The 16,724-nt window shown below is 37.8% G+C and overlaps 1 protein-coding gene and 1 long non-coding RNA gene across 2 annotated transcripts; one reads left to right on the top strand and one right to left on the bottom strand.

Annotated features, from left to right (window-relative positions):
* Positions 1 to 256: 256 nt before the first annotated feature.
* Positions 257 to 2,061, bottom strand: LOC121981388 (7-deoxyloganetin glucosyltransferase-like). Its single transcript, XM_042533877.1, has 2 exons — positions 1,557 to 2,061; positions 257 to 1,492 (listed from the first exon to the last, which is right to left on the bottom strand). Exons 1-2 carry the CDS (start codon positions 2,059 to 2,061, stop codon positions 507 to 509), a joined length of 1,491 nt encoding a protein of 496 aa, XP_042389811.1. The 3' UTR covers positions 257 to 506.
* On the top strand, positions 1,667 to 2,367 carry LOC121981389. Its single transcript, XR_006111806.1, has 2 exons — positions 1,667 to 1,809; positions 1,924 to 2,367. It is a non-coding gene; the product is annotated as an uncharacterized LOC121981389 (long non-coding RNA).
* Positions 2,368 to 16,724: the final 14,357 nt, after the last annotated feature.

Raw genomic sequence — 16,724 nt, 5'->3', positions numbered from 1 at the left:
GCGATGTAAAATCTATATGCTAACTTATATGTATAGAAGTTACTACTAATTTCTATATAATTAATTGTGATCTAATAATATTTATTTGAAATATAATGAGTATTAATGAAACTTTACTTTATTTATTAAATTATTATTTTAAATAAATTATCATTTAGAAAAATAAAATTAAAATAATATAAAATGATTATTACTTGGTAGGAACTACACGCAACTTTTACACTATCAAATAAATAATCAGATAATACAAGGATAGTTCAAGTCAAATGAGGGTGTCCACTTGATTTTAATTGACAATCGGATGTCCGGCAAACATGCTCATTCTTGCCCAATAAAATTTGATAGGCCGTAATAAATAGCTATGACAGAACTATTAATATATATTTTTAATAGTTTCTCCGGTGGAAGGAACAAAATACTGAATTTCTTTATTTTTCAAAAAAAAAAAAAAACTCGGAAACATTGCTATCACACACACCGAATCTCAAAGTAAGCATGGCATTATGTTACGACGGGGTATGTTTAGTCTGCTTAATCCCTGTGTTTGTGGTGAGCTGATTCAGGTCGTTCGCTAATCTGGCAAGGTCCGTAAACGATGTCCCATCTTCTGTCGCTGCTCGCCGCGCCTTCTCCTTCCATTCCATCGCCTTCTTCCTCATCTCCTCCCCTTTCTCCCCTTCCAGTGCTTCCCGGACAACCTCCCTCACTTGCCCCCTCCTCACTTCCTCCTCGATCTCCATGCCGAATCCCCAGTGTTTGCAAGCGTACCGGCAGTTCGTGTACTGGTCTGCGAACCCCGGCCAGCAGATCATCGGAACGCCACGAGCCACGCTCTCCATCATCGAGTTCCAGCCGCCGTGCGTCAGAAACACGCCGATGGCCGGGTGGGACAACACCTTCCCTTGATGGCACCACTTCACCAGCAAGCTCCGTCCTTTAGTTTCCTCGACCAACCCCCCGGGCAGCGCCTCGATGCCCCCTTCCACCAGGCCCGGCCGGACCACCCACAAGAAGGGGCGGCCGCTCTCCGCCAGGCCCCACGCGAACTCCGCCAATTCATCCCTCGTCAGAGTCGTGATGCTGCCGAAGCTCACGTACACCACCGAACCCCTCTGCTGCGCCTCCAGCCACTCCGCGCATCGCCGATCTTCCTCCTCCTCCTCATCCCAACTCCCTAGTCGCATCGGGGTCGTCGTGCCTGCGCTCCCAGAGATCTGATCGATTAGCGAACCGATCGCACCCAGCGCGTAGATCCGCGGGAAGAAACCTCTCAGAGCGTCCAAAACCTCGCCTTCCATTCCCTCGAACGTGTTGAGGATCAAACCCTGCGATTTGAGGGCGTAATCCGCCTCCTCCATCTCCTCCTTGAGGTAGAAGTCGTCGCGGTCCGTAGTTCTGATGAAGCTGGAGATGTCTCTGAGGCGGATATCCTTCATCCCGGGGATCCAATCGATGGCCGTGTCCAGGTACCCATTTGTCAAGCAACTCTCATCTGCATAATACGACGAACAGTTGCCGGGTTACTCTGACAAAAAAAGGGGGAACTTGCTTGCTACCTTTGAGTGGGACGTAGCCTCTGCGGACGAGCTCCCGGACGTGGAGAGAAGCCATGAGTCCACAGGCGCTGGTGGTCCAGAAGACGAGCTCCGGGACGCCGAGCCGATCAGCCACGTCTCGCGGGAAGGTCACCAAGAAGTTGGTGATGATGCAGGTGAGTCGGGGCACGTCGGGGGATGAGTTGAGCTCCAGAAGCAGCTCGTGGAGCGCGGCGGGGCAGTTTCTGACGATGGAGAACCAGACGTTGAGCAGGTAACCAGGGCCTTGAAGGTCCGACTCACAGATGCCGTCCGGGATGGAGACGAACCGGAACGAGCTCCTGTTAAAGCGGCCGAATAATGCATCAAGGCTTGCGTTTCCGCGCAGGAGCTGGCGGTAGCCGAACTCGGTGTTGACGAAGGTGATGTAGAAGCCTTTGGAGTGCAGAAGCTGCGCGAGCTGGAGCATGGGGTTGAGTTGCCCTGCCGTCGGGTAAGTTATCAGCACTGCATGAGGAAGAGGCATCTTCTTCTTCTGCAAAATTTGCGCTCGGTACTGTTGTTTCGCTGCTTGCAGGTTTATTTATAGAAGAAGAGCAGCCGTCACTTCGTCTTCTCCGCCATGTCTTCACCGTCTGTAAAGCAGAATGGGCGGTCCGAGCCAGTTCATCTCGTCAAAGGAGACGACGCAATAATAATAAAAACAAAATTTTTAAATGAGAATTTTATTTTGTAAAAGCCCCCGATAATTTATCATATTTTGACTGTTGACCCTCATAGTTGGAATATTGTATTTTATCCTTAAAATTTGCATGACTTTTATTTTCTCAAATGTATATAATAATTTTCTTTTTAGCAAAAATCAAAAGAGAACCTCTTACCTCTTAATTATGAATTTCATAAAAAAAACATGCCTCTTTAATTTTTTTTATAATCTATATATGAGTATGCGTTCTAACTAATTTTAGAGGTAGATCGTCCAATTTTATAGAGTAGCCATAGGTAAATCTGGAAGCGTGAATGACTCCTTGTCTAGTAATCAACATCCTAAATTTTTTATGCCACTAGATAAAAATATTATGTAATATGTTATAATTGGGATTCTAATATTATATAGAGAATATTTTATAGATTTTTTTTTTAATTAAATTTATAAATAAAAGTGTATAATGTTTTGTTTTTGAGTAAGTTGAATTAGTTTATTTTAATTTACAATAGTCATTCCATTAATTAGGTATCTATGAGTCATTTCTACTTATGGTATAACAAACTGTGGATTAATTTTTGAGTAAAGTAGAGAAAAATTTTCAATCACAATTTAAATTTTGTATGTAATCTCCACTCATAAAAAATTTTATTTCCACTCCCTGCATGTAAAGTTTTATTTGCTTCAACTCCCTCATGTAAATATTGTGACCTAATTGCCCCTCATATTTTTTAGGTAAAAAGGTCCAAAAATGAGTATAATTTAAAGAAAATCTAGTATATTTTCTATCCAATTGAGTATCATTTAAAAAAAACTTAGTATATTTGAGTATATTTTTAATTAAAATTGTCCTTCATATATTTTAGGTATAAATAATCTAAAAATGAGTATAATTCCTATTAAATTCAGTATTTTAAACTAGGATCGAATATATTTTCTATTAAATTGAGTACGACTGTTTTCCTATTTAATATAATTCCTCCTAAATTCAGTACCATTTGAAAAAAATCTAGTATATTTTTCATCCAATTAAGTATCATTTAAAGAAAATCTAGTATATTTTACATCTAATTGAGTACCATTTAAAGAAAATCTAGTATATTTTCTATCCAATTGAGGTGGAAAAAGAATCGTACTCAATTTGATAGAAAATATACTAGATTCTAGTTTAATGTACTGAATTTAAGAGGATTTATACTCATTTTTAGACTTTTTATACTTAAAATATCAGGGGCAATTAGGTAAGTAAATTAGACTAGGGAGTGAAAAGAAAGATTTTTTCCATTGGGGAGTGCATGCAAAGTTGTGTTTGTCAATGGGGACTGCATGCAAATTTTCTCTTAATTTTTGATCCCTTAATTTTTTTTAAGTGGAAAGATAATCATGGATATTGGTTGCGAAGTGACATGTTAATTTTATTTTTAAATTTATCATGGTGCCCGATGAAAAATTTTTATAGAACTAAATTAATCATCATGATCTAATATTAATCAGTTCGAAAAATTTGAATCAATAAAAAACAAGAACAACAAGAATGGCTATATTAAGGGAGTAAAACAAGATTAAGATGTTGCTAATAAAATAGAAAATGATGTCACACATATCAATGAATAAAGAAGGGAAGAATCCGAAGAAAAAAACAAGCCATGGATGCCTATCCATCTAGTTTTCATTGCAACCGGTATAAAATTAATACAAACAGGACGAAATGTTGGACAAGGGATGAACTAATCACAAGCAAATCGATAAATTAAGGGATTTGAGATCGTCACCTTGCTGTTGTTTTGATTCAGTTGCGTATTCTATTGTTTGGACAGAGACCTTTTGCATCTTGTTTCTTTGTATCATGGCCTAGATGGTGTTATGGTCAATGTTGTACTACTACTCACATCACTTCACCAAATCAATACAGTTTGCCACATTAATTAAATTAGTGACCTTAAGATAATGAATATGTTCTGCAATTGCCTGCTTTACTTGGGTCTAGTTAAAGTTGCTACTTCTTCAAAGTTTTTTAGTTGGCCACATGCCGATTAATTTAGAGTTATTTGTTCGATCTTATAAAAGTTTTTCGTTGATCATTAAGATAATTTGAGAAACATTTGTAGCGGTTCCAGATATAATTCCTCGAACTACGTTTTCCAAATGAACAAGAGTCATTCCAAATTGATCATGTAACAAGTCCGATGAATACGTTTATGTTTAGAGTGATTCATATCATCAAGTGTACCTATTCCAAATTTCATTCCAATCAAACGATCTACAACAACCAATACATATCCACGACAACCAATACATCTCGTGGTAACAAAAATATATTGTTTTGAGATATATCAAGAACCAAAATCATCTTTTATTTTCTTTTAAAAATACGTAAATAATTGTTTTTGGAATAATGAGACCATTTCAATTAAAATATTAGAGGAGAAGAACTCTAATTAATGTAAAGAGAGAATATCTTGAATCCAGAATTGAAGCATTTGGATCAAGATGTTTATATTGGATATTAGTATATCGGATAGAGAATTTAAATGTAATAATTTATCCTTAAAAAAGGAAATATTGAATGACTAGATTGTAAACTGTGTTATTTTGGTATTTCTTTTTCTTCAAGGGAAGATATTAAGTACAGTGAAAATAAAATTTCTACAATGACTGTAAAATCTTCCGAGAGAATCTGAGAAAAAAATAAAATAAAAATAATTATTATGTCCAAAAAATATATTTTGAAATAAATCAAATAATTTTTTAATATATATTTGAATAATTAAACGTTTCATAAGTACTGAACTAAATTTATTATGACTCAAGAGTTTTGAGGTTCATAAAAAAATTTGAATTATTTAACTTATGATCATGAGTAAATAAGTAAATATATTCTTGAAAGAGAAGTAAATATAGAAACTGTCATCTTCAAAATTTAATCCTTAAATATCTAACATAAATTAGAAAAACATCTTGCATCATTGCCCCGGACAAGTTACTACTTGTCATATGTGCAAGGAACATTGTGATTGTTTAAGTCAAAGATTGCAGATGCTAAAGATCAGGGACAACTATTACGGTGGTTGTTTGGCCAGTGCAGATGACCAATTATTTGGTGATTATTTTCTGTTTTTGGCAATTAGGTTAAATAGTTATCACAGTTGCCCTTTCAACGGCCCTGCCGTACCCAATTAGTACAAATTAAATACATCAGTCTCGATCCTACAACAGTAAGATGCTGAAGTAGTTTCTAACTATTCATAATGTGAATCCCAGCTATTATACGTTGCAATGAATTTTTCTTCGATGAGATAGAAAAATCTTGGGCGTTGATTGTTAGTAGGGGCGGATCTAATATAGGTCTAGGTAGAGATGTAAAGGAACGAAGTGTTCGTGAACAAATTTGGTGTTCGATTTGGTAAGAGCTTGTTTATACTCATTCAATATACATAACATTAATTAAACAAACAAACTTGAACAACTCGTTAAGCTAAACAAACAAGCTTGAACACATATGTGTTTAACTCGTTAATGTTCGTGAACAACATTCGTGAATAATGTTCATGAACAATGTTCATTAATAAAATTCTTTTCAATATGCTAAATAAACAATAAAATAAAATAAATAAATTTAAATTATCAAACTTAATAACCAATCAAACAACTAAAAGTTTCAAACAATCAAACAAGCTTGCATTGAGAGCTTGATAACATCTAAATAAACCAAGCTCGAACCAAGCTCAAGCCAAGTTCGAACCAAGCTCAAGACAAGCTTGAATTGAGAGTTTGATAACATCTAAACGGACCAAGCTCAAGTCAAGCTTCAAACAAGCTTAAGCTCATAAAAAATAAACCAAGCCAAACTTGAACACTCATTTCAAAAGCTTGGTTCATTTTAAGTTCGGTTCGGCTCGGCTTGGTTACCTTATCAAATAAGCTTAAACACCCTAAAGCTCGGCTCGACTCGGCTTGTTTACAGCCCTAGGTCTAGGAGGGCACACCCCCAGCCCGAAGGTAGAGGAAGAGGAGGTACGGACAACTGGTGGGGCTATTGTTGTAGGTGGTGGATCATTAGATAATCTATCTAAGATTTTAACATTGAATTAAATTTATTTATCTATCGAGATGACTTGACCACATAATCTCAGTCTGTTAGTAGAAAATTTCAGTGTCGAATGCAGACTGCATAATAACTGAGGGCAGAGCGGGCTGAGAGGCCGAGCTAACGAGCGACCGGACGAGCAAGAGTATGGCCGAGTGGGCAGAGCGAGCGGCCGGACGAGTGAGCGTACGACCGAGCGGACCAAGCGAGCTGAGCGAGCAAGCGTACGACCGAGAAGACCAAGTGCCCAAGCGAGTAAGCTGCCAGACAGGCATGCAATCGAGCAAATGAAGAGGTCGAGTGAATGAGCGACCGGATGGGTGCATAGCCAATGAGCGGTCGGACGAGCGTGCAACCGAGCGAATGAAGAGGCTGAGCGAATGAAGCAAGCAGGTGATAGGTCAACTAGAGAAGTAGAGCGACCAAACGACTGAGGCCTGCGATGGTCACAGTTTCCTTGAAACAGATTTGTCCTACCTCCGGCTGTGCTTCGAGGTTTACTCGGGTCGTCTATTTCCTAGAATACAATGGTTAAACGTGATTTCCACCAAACATTGATGGTCACAGCTAGGGCCGACCCTGAGGAATGTCACTGGGGGCGATGGCTAAGGGCCTCCGATTTTTAGGCGCCCCCAAATTTGACATACATATATAATATATATTATATATACTTAAATTGTTTTAATAAAAACCTAAAAAATATATTTGATTGGATTATTTTAATAGAGGTCTATATATATATATATATATATATATATATATATATATATATATATATTGAATTGTTTTAATAAAGGTCCAAAAAAATATTTTCTATTACAATTTAAGAAAAAAATCTAAGAAAGAAAAAAGGAAGGTAAACTATCTTTTTTATTCTCTTTCCAAGATTTTATTTCTTGTACAATTCTTTCTTCATTAATTTATTTACAGAAATTATAAGACTCTAAAGAGTAAAGTATGAGTCTTAAACGCTAATTTCCTCCTTTTTTTCTCCTTTGAATCTTTTCTAATTAAATAGAAATGTTTATTAATTTTAATTTCATCAACACCATCATTCATCAATATATAAACTTACAACGTAAGTTACCTATTTATCTATATTTTTTCTTACTGTCAATATTCAATATTGATTTTTAATATTGTATTGGAGTCAATATTTTATGATTTTTCTTACAGATTTGAAAGATTTTAAATAAATCATCCGAATTTTAATCATCGTAGAATAAGTTATATCGATTGCTTCAAGCATAAACTAGCCTTTATTGTTCTTTGACTATTATTTTCACTGCTTGTGTTTGTTTCATTATTAGCTTTGTTGCTGGTTTTGTATGTTTTATTTTTACACTTGAAATTTGTAATACAAACATATTTCTAAAAAAATATCAATCTTGGAGTTAGAAAAGAAACAAAAGAAAAAGAGTGGAACAAAGTATTAAAACTCATAAAGGTGTTCTTTGTTAGTTTTTTAAAGCTAGCTCTTCAATTGAAAATTCAGTTGATGAATTGCAAAAAGAAAGTCAAGAAGAACTAAATGATCATGTAACAAATGAGCAGCAATCGAGCAATTAAGAAGAATTAAATAATCATACAATCAATGAGCGGGAAGAATTGAGAGAAAATGATGATCATAATTGATCCTATCCGAAAGTCGGTGAAATGGAAAGCTGGGGATGTGGACGTTTCGATGACCACTTGTAGACTCCGCTCCGCCCTGCAAAACAGATGACGTTACTGCCAAACCGAGGAAGGGGTCCTCGGTGTTGGCCCTCCGACGCTCAAGTTAGTTACCAGCGATGAAGTAGAAGGCGGAGCAACAAGAACGAAGACTATAGCGCAAACAGTGTATCACGTACCTCCGCCGATGCTTGGACCCCCCTTTATATAGAGCTCCTATAGCGCGCGTGCATGCTTCCCTAGGCAGGCGCGCGTCTCGAAGTTTCTCCTGAAAAGACTTGTCAGTAAAGTGTCCCTAATACAATACCTTAACGAGCCGAGCATATATCTGATGTAACAGTGGAAGCTTCCGTCGTACTATCTTCTTGTCGACCGTGCCCGGTGTTAGCGACACTAACTCCCAAAAGGATGTCAATGGATAACATAGGGGGGTTGCTGCTAGGCCCAGTGGAATAACCGCTCGGCCAGAGTTTTGCTGCGTTTGTACTACATCCGCTTGGCAGTAACTCCACTGCGATTGTCGAATCCTGTTGTCGGGCCAAGCAGCAAAGCTGCTCGGCCGGGATACCGTATCCTCCTAGCATCCAACACCTCCTTAAGCATCAGTTGTTCGACACATCCCTCTGAGTCAAAGGTAGGGTCAGATCAGGCACCTTCTCCTCCCGGTCGCGGACCTGATCGCCCGACCGATCGATACACTTATTGTTCATTCAATCATATGATATCCGAACGTTGACCACCTTGACTTTGAACTCCATCGTGACAACTATCGCCCGTAGGATGGACCTCTCCTTATCACCGCATCAATAATCATGCAACGAATGAGCATGAAGAATTGAGAGAAAATGATGATAATGATTTGAATGTAAATGACTTGACAATTTTATGTATCAAAAATAAGGGGTTAGAAAAACTCAATTTTGAAGACCTTATTAATGATTTTGCTTTCAAAATGCTAGAAGATATAGATTTTTTCAATGGTTATTTCATACTTATTTTTTTTTATTTGTAGGTATTACACTTTTTTGGAGAAACTTAGGAAATATATTTTGTATGGTGTTGCATTTTTTGAAGAATCTTGAGAAATAAATTTTGTATGAAGTTTACCATATTTTAAATGAAATATATTGATTTTTCAAGTTTTTCTATGGTTAGAGTTGCACGATAGAGGAAGAGGGGAACATAGGTATGGAGACACAAAGGCATACGAGAGAACCTCTCCCCATGCATTTGTTTATATCATCAATGCATGTGAATCAATATAAACTAACTAAAATACCTTGAAACTTCTAATGTGAGACTAAAGTCTCATTCACAATGAAGTTTCTTTACTCTCTCACATCTTCTCCATTCACATCACATATATCCAACATGGACGACGTGTTAGACATGACGAGGACATCGGAAGACTTAGGGAAGATGGCGGGGAACGACTTGGTGAAAGAGAAGACAATGTACCTGAAGCTGATGGGATTGGAGAAGGTGCAATTGCTGGCGGAGAAGCTGGTGGCGAAGGTGGAGGAGAACTGTAGGGTTTCTATTGGAACAGAGCGCGGCTGCTGTGCCACCTCATCCACTACATCGCCTACCGCCACAACCCTCTTATACTTTTCTCATACATGATGAAATTTAAGCTTAAGAAGAGTTACAAGAATGAGAATAATTAGAGCACAAGAATACCAAACAGAGAATGAGAGAATACACACTTTTAGTAGTATTCTCGTTGTTCCTTTTTCCTATATTTATAGGCAACCAATTTAGCCTTTTCCAACCTTCATTCTCCTTTTCAACGTGAGATCAATTTGTTGGATCTAATAGTGTGGTTAAAGGGAGGGGTGAATAGATGATTGTTGATTTCATTTTTTTCATTCTATTATGCTCGTCTACCAGATGTTAGTGTTTAACGGTTATGCTAATAAAAAAATACAAACACAAAAATACAAGTACACAAACTAACCGTTACATGGTTCAGAACAGTTGTAATCTTTACTCCGTAGCTTATGATATGTCGGCGGATTACTTTCAAATACATTGTTATACTTTCTCCTCTCTTTAGATATTTTTCAGAAGCGAAGAATCCTGTTATAATAACTTGTTGTTATAATAAATACAAGAAACACAATGAATATAAGCAAATACGAGCAAATACAATAAAAGAAACTCTAAACAAATGATCTCTAGCTTGATTTGCTCTATGAAGGCTTTTGAATGCAACAACACTTACATAACAACCATGAGCAAATCTCTAGAAAACCATAGGGGTTTTGCTCGAGATTTGAATCCATCAATTAATCCACTATTGATTGCTTGTTGATTAATTGACTGCTTCTTTCTTCCATTCAGTTGCTCCCACATAGTTTACTACAATTTGACAATTCTCTAAGTTTTATGTATCCCAAATCATTAGTAAATTGTAGGATTGAAGAAATGCGCTAAAGGAGGGGGTTGTGAATAGTGCTCGTCGCTTTTCATTTTAAAACTGTCTTTTCTTTTCATAGTTGTTACGAGTCCGTAAGTGTGCGGAAACATCATCAGTAATATAAAAGATTATCGAATCCATAGGGACTATTGATTAAGCACTAGGGATGTTGTAAAGTAAGTTATCTAGATGGTTGAAAGTTGGTTTATGTTCATGTACGCAAGAAGAAAAAGAGAAAGGAAACGAGAGAGAGGGAGAGAATGAGCGTAGGTGAGTGAAGAATGATAGATTTTAGGATTTCGGTTTCACTATGATGCTAATTAATATTTTCATATATTGTTTATCTACCTAACTCCATTCTTACACTCATGTAGGATTCTAACTAAAGTCGGGTACAAATCTGCGCAGGTTGCACTACAGAGTTTGCTCAAGTTCTAATACCATTAAGTAAAAAATCAATTCTACAAAGTCTGGTTAAAGGGATACCCTAGGACCCCCAGTTATACAATCTCTAGAGTTAACCGATTTACTTCTTAATAATAGATTAATATAATTAAGTAGAAGAGGTAACGTAGAAAGTCTGGTTAAAGAAATATCCTTTGTCATAGGGCCCCCCGATTATACAATCGCTAGATTACCCAAATCACTTTCTAACATTAATTTGGGAGAAATCTTATAAACTCCAATTAGCTTCCCTTGTAGGGAATTGCCCTTCGTTTCAAGGATGATACCCTAGAGAGTAAGAGAAACTCTCTGTCACAAGGCCCTCGCAATTATGTTATACAATCTAAAGTATCTCCTCTACACAGTGAACAAAACACATATCGAACATGACATCAACACTTCATTGAATAAGAAAATGTTCAAATACATAGTTTATACATCACATCATAACTACTTCCTACATCCTAGATCTGGAGATCTACTCCATTGCAAAGGATTTATAAATAAAAAACAAGATAGAGAAGAGAGGAATGCTTATATATATGTTGTCGGTCTTTTTACTTGCAATTCTTGCTCTGAAGGTGGGCAGATCAGCAAAGATGGAAGGTCTAGAGCTCCCCCAAGGGGAAGAACCCTTCTCTAAGGAATGGGGCAGAGCTCTAAGCCAAAGATGAGTCAAAGGATGAGATTCTTGACCCTTTTAGACCTCCTCCAAACTGCCCAAATTAACCAAGATTACAGGGGTCTGGTAAATCAAGTTTTTCACCCCTTAAACTTAGTTTTCTTATGTTTCACCTTAAACCAAAGTTGTATCCTTTGAAATTATCTACATTCTAATATTTTGATCAAGCTCTGGCTCCAACCGAGCCGAAAGTTATGATGATTTAAAGTTTGGTCTGTAGCCTGATGCAGTCGCGGTTGGGAGACATGACCGTGCCTTTTAGCATGAATAGACCATAATTTATCTCTATTTAACTTGAAGCAAAGTTGTATATCTTAAAGTTAGCTACATTTAGATATAAATAATAACTTGTAACTCCAACCGAGCACAAAGTTATAGCCGTTTCAAAATAAGTCTGTAGTCTGCTCAAATTCAACTCAGCCTTGTTTTCACGCGACACGGTCCCCTTGTTTTCTCCACCACAGCCATGCCTTTTGGAATGGTCTAGGTGTGAATAGCCTCGGCCAGAGAGGCAAGACCATAGCATGAATGGCCAGGGGTGAGGGGGCACAACCAACCTCTGAATCACCTCTAGAAGAGGAACACAATCATGTGATTTCGCACAACCACTCCTTGATTGGCCTTTGGTAGAAGGTGTTGGGATCATTGGGCTGGCTAGAAGGGGGGGGGGGGGTTGAATAGCCTTGCACAATATAAAAACAAATACCCTTCTCAAACTTTTAAAAGAACACTTGCATAAATTGAAATAAAGAAATAAGCTAAAAGAAGAAGCCCACAACTTTTACTTGGTTACAGTCGGGGAGGTTGTTAACCCAAGGAAGTAAATACACTAAGTATTTCCTTTAGGTGGAAAAGCCTCTTACAATAATGAAAGCATAAAATGAAGAGAGCACAAGTGTTGTAGTACAATTACTTATTGTTATCTTAGCTTCTGGACTAAGGCTGCATTTATAGCCTTGGTTGGGGCGCTTGGAAGCGTTCCATGCACCTAGAAGGGGATAAAACTTTATCCCTTTTGTATAGATCGCGTTTGACTACATTTTGGATAAAATCCAGGTCCGGGCGCTTGGACCAAGAAAGTCAACAATTTTGACTTTTTTGGTCCGACCCCTCTACTCCGGTTCAACTCGCCTCGGTTCGGGTCTTCCGCTCCGGCTCCGCTTGTTTGGGTGATCTTGCCCATCCGGAATAGGGCTCACCCGACCCAACTTTCGGCCTTCTCGAGCAGGCTTCCGCTCCGGTTTCTCGTCCCTCGGAATCGTCGCGTGCTTCCTTCTTGTCTGCCAGCGTACTCCTCCGCAGCTCTTCGTCCCTCGGATGCACTGAGCCCATCGGCTCTATCCTATGCCGACCTTCTTGCCGGCTGCGTCTCTTGCTCCTCGAGCAATCTTCCGCTCCGGCTTCTTGTCCCTCGGAAACACCACACGCTCTCTTCTCGTCCGTCAATGTACTCTTCCGCAACACCTCGTCCCTCAGATGTACCGATCCCGTCGGCTCTCTCTCCCCTGCGATCCTCGCTAGCTGCGTCTTCCGCTCGACTTCCCGTGCTCCTAAGTTCCTACACACTTAGACACAGGGTCAAAACACCATATGACCTAACTTAACTTGTTTAATCACATCAAAACAACCTAGGGTCCTAACAATCTCCCCCTTTTTGATGTGAGCAACGCAAGTTAAGTTAGGGTAAACTAACATAAATCAAGAATAATAAATTTTATATGAAAGTGCAAAAATTTGATCTACCTTCCCCTAGATTTAATATTTTCCTTCTCTCCCTTTGATCACATAAAAAATGGGACATCACAACAAGTCTAAGGGTAGTAACTTTGAAAACTGAAAAATTTCTAAGTAAAATTCAAGCAGAAAGAAAATTTCTAAGTTTAGAGAACTTTTAAAAAAAACTTTGAGTAATTTCCAAAAAAAATATTTGGAAAAACTTTTTTAAAGCATTATCTAATTTCAATTTAATGCTTTATCAGTTAGTCAATTAAATATTTTATTTTAATATTTGGTTTCCAGGCTGTGGCGAGACACTAGACCTTCTTGGTTACTGGGTCATCAACGACTTCTAGACAAAGCCTCATAGGGAAATTATAACATTTAATTTTCTGGCCGAAAGCTCTAAGTCTAAATGAGGTTCAAGTTAGGCAAGACTTTGGAACCCAATATAGGTTCCAGCCAATTGAATTAATTAGAAATTTTTGGAAATATATTTCTTTGAAATGTTTCTAATTTGTCCTTTGTGGTATCTAAAGTACCAATTTACTCCATAAAATTTTCTAGTATGTTGATTATTTGAGCATGCATGATTTTTTAAATATCTACTTGTATTTTCAAATTATCATTTTCTCATTTTAATTTATCATTTTCTAATTCTAATCTTTTAAAATCATCTAACATACAAGATTTATCTAGAATTAATTTCAACTCTTTATTTTTTTTCTAGTATGCATAGTCTTTAGTTAATAATTTTGCAAATTTGAACATTTGGTTAGGTGGTAGAGACCATACGTGACTTACCTTGTCGCCTTTTGATGCTCCCCTGTTGAGCTGCTTTCTTTCGAAGACTCTCCCCTTTCATCGATGCTCATCTGGGATGAGCTTTTTGTCATCGGGAAGGAATTCGGCTATAAGGGCTATCCCAACAATTTCTTCGATCTTGGATTCTTCTGACGATGACTCGGTATCCATCAAGGAGTCAGATTCGGCTTTAATAGATTCTTCATGGAGCTTCAAGAACTTTTCCTAGAGTTTTTTTACACTTTGGTAGTTGCCGATTCTATCGAGATACTCCACCTGTAGTACACTTATGAGATGATATTCAGCATTACCGTTTGACATGAAATCGTCGCGTTGCTTTTTGGTCCAGAGACATTTTTCAATTTCTTCTCCGTTCGCATTCTTTGGTGCTTCATAACCATATTCCATTATTAGTAAAATACTGAAAACTATTTTAGAAATACCTTCATTCGTCGCTTCCAAAATGCGAACTCCCCCTCGAACGTTGGTGGATAGATGTTAGCTCCAACCATCTCATTGCTTCAGTTGACAATTAGTCCTTCTGAGGCGTCCTTGCTCTGATACCACTTGTTGGGATCGTTGGGCTGGCTAGAAGGGGGGTTGAATAGCTCTACACAATATAAAAATAAATACCCTTCTCAGACTTTTTTTTTAAGTTAAAGCTTACAGCAAGAAAATTAAACGTTAAAATTTCTTTATGAGGCTTTGACTAAGGAAGTGGTTCTTGTTCCAATAACCAAGAAGGCCTAGTGCCTCGCCACGACCTGGAAGCCAAAATATCGAAAAAAAATGTTTAATTAACTTTCTGGTAAAAACATTAAAATTAGAATTAAATAATGTTTTAAAAAGTTTTTCAAACATCTTCTTTAAAATTATTAAAAAATATTTTTTTTCTCTTAAAAAAATGTTTGTTACTTTAAAAAAAATTCTCAAATAACATTTTTTTAAGTTAAAATTTCTTATAAAGTTAGAAATGTGTATTTATCTTTTTCTCAAAAAATTGTCTTACCTAAGTTTTACTTAGAAAATTTTTAAAAAAGATTTTTTTTCTTAGAAATCATTTTGAAAATGTTGTACTTAGATTTTAAAAATCATTTTTTTGAATTTTTTTTACTTGATATTTATTACCCCATTCTTTTTGCTGTGATCAAAGGGGGAGAAAGATAGGTACAAGTTTAGGAGAAATTTTTAATGTTTTTTACTTAAAAATTATTTTTAACTTGTGTTGCAAATTCTATTGCAATCTTTATACTTGAAATGTTAGTTTAGTAATTTCTATAAATTACTATTTGTCTATTTTGTTTCCCTAACTTAAACTTGGGTTGATGCACATCAAAAAGGGGGAGATTGTTGGACCCCGTGGGTGTTTTGATGCGATCAACCAAGTTAGGTTAGGTCCTGCTTGTTATTTGATCCCTGTGTCTAAGTGTGCAGGAACTTAGGAGTGCAGGAAGTCGAGCAGAAGACGCAGCTAGCGAGAAGGATGGCACGGGAAGGGAGCCGACGGGCTCGGTGCGTCCGAAGGACGAAAGAGCTGCGGAAGAGTACACCGGTGGATGAGAAGAATGTGCGCGGCGTTCGAGGGATGAGAAGTCGGGTCGGACGAGAAGTCGGGTCGGAAGCCTGCTCAAGGAGAAGGTCAGAAATTGGGTTCGGGTGAGCCCTATTTTGGTTGGCCGAAATCACCCAAGTGATCGGAGCTTCGGAAGAAGAGGAAAAAGAGAAGCTGGAAGCTATTTATACTATACAGGTTGAAGGCAGTATTTATACCATACAGGTTGAAGGCACCCTCAACATCATTGAGGGCCCCCTCAACATTGAAGGCGCCTCCATCACCTTGAAGGCGCCTCAGACCAGTCTGAGGCGCCTTCAAGGGCATTGGAGGCTCCTCAGACCCAGTTTTCGTGACCGTTTGCAATCGAATAGAGCTTTATCTGGTCAAACTGCTTGGAGGCACCCTCAACTCTCTTGGAGGTGCCTTCAACACTCGGGATAAGATTTCCAGGAGTTATATAAAGGTCCCTGGAGCTAGGAAATTAATCAATCAACTCAGTATTCAATTCCTAGAAATAGTTTAGAGCTTTCAGTGTGTAAAAGGCTTCTCCGCCTTCAGAGAAGGAGATCTTTCTGAGCTTTTTCATCGCCTTGGATTAACAACCCCCTAAGTTGTAACCAAATTAAATTCTCTATCTACTCTTTATTTCTGTTAATTTATTTCTATTATTATTACATTTTTTTAGTTGAAAGAAACGAGAAGGGTATTTTTATTGTGCAGGCAATTCAACCCCTCTTGCCGGCTTTGCTGCACCAACAAAGAACCCTTCTCTAAGGAATGGGGCAGAGCTCTAAGCCAAAGATGAGTCAAAGAATGAGATTCTTGACCCTTTTAGACCTCCTCCAAACTGCCCAGATTAGCCAGGATTACAGGGGTTTGGTAAATCAAGTTTTTCACCCCTTAAACTTAGTTTTCTTATGTTTCACCTTAAACCAAAGTTGTAGCCTTTGAAATTATGTAAACTCTAATATTTTGATTGAGCTCTGGCTCTAACCGAGCTGAAAGTTATGATGATTCAAAGTTTAGTCTGTAGTCTGGGTGGAGGACCCGATGCAGTCACAGTTGGGAGACATGACCATGCCTTTTAGCATGAATAGACCAT

The sequence above is a fragment of the Zingiber officinale genome, chromosome 5A (assembly GCF_018446385.1).
Source record: "Zingiber officinale cultivar Zhangliang chromosome 5A, Zo_v1.1, whole genome shotgun sequence".
NCBI lineage: Eukaryota > Viridiplantae > Streptophyta > Magnoliopsida > Zingiberales > Zingiberaceae > Zingiber > Zingiber officinale.
The sequence above is the reverse complement of the archived record's forward strand: the minus strand, read 5'-3'. Positions and strand labels throughout refer to the sequence as shown.

Coding starts and splice junctions, on each gene's coding strand:
- LOC121981388 (XM_042533877.1), bottom strand. CDS start 2,061: ATGCCTCTTCCTCATGCAGTGCTGATAACTTACCCGACGGCAGGGCAA. Junction 1,493..1,556: donor AGGCTACGTCCCACTCAAAG/GTAGCAAGCAAG, acceptor CGTATTATGCAG/ATGAGAGTTGCTTGACAAAT.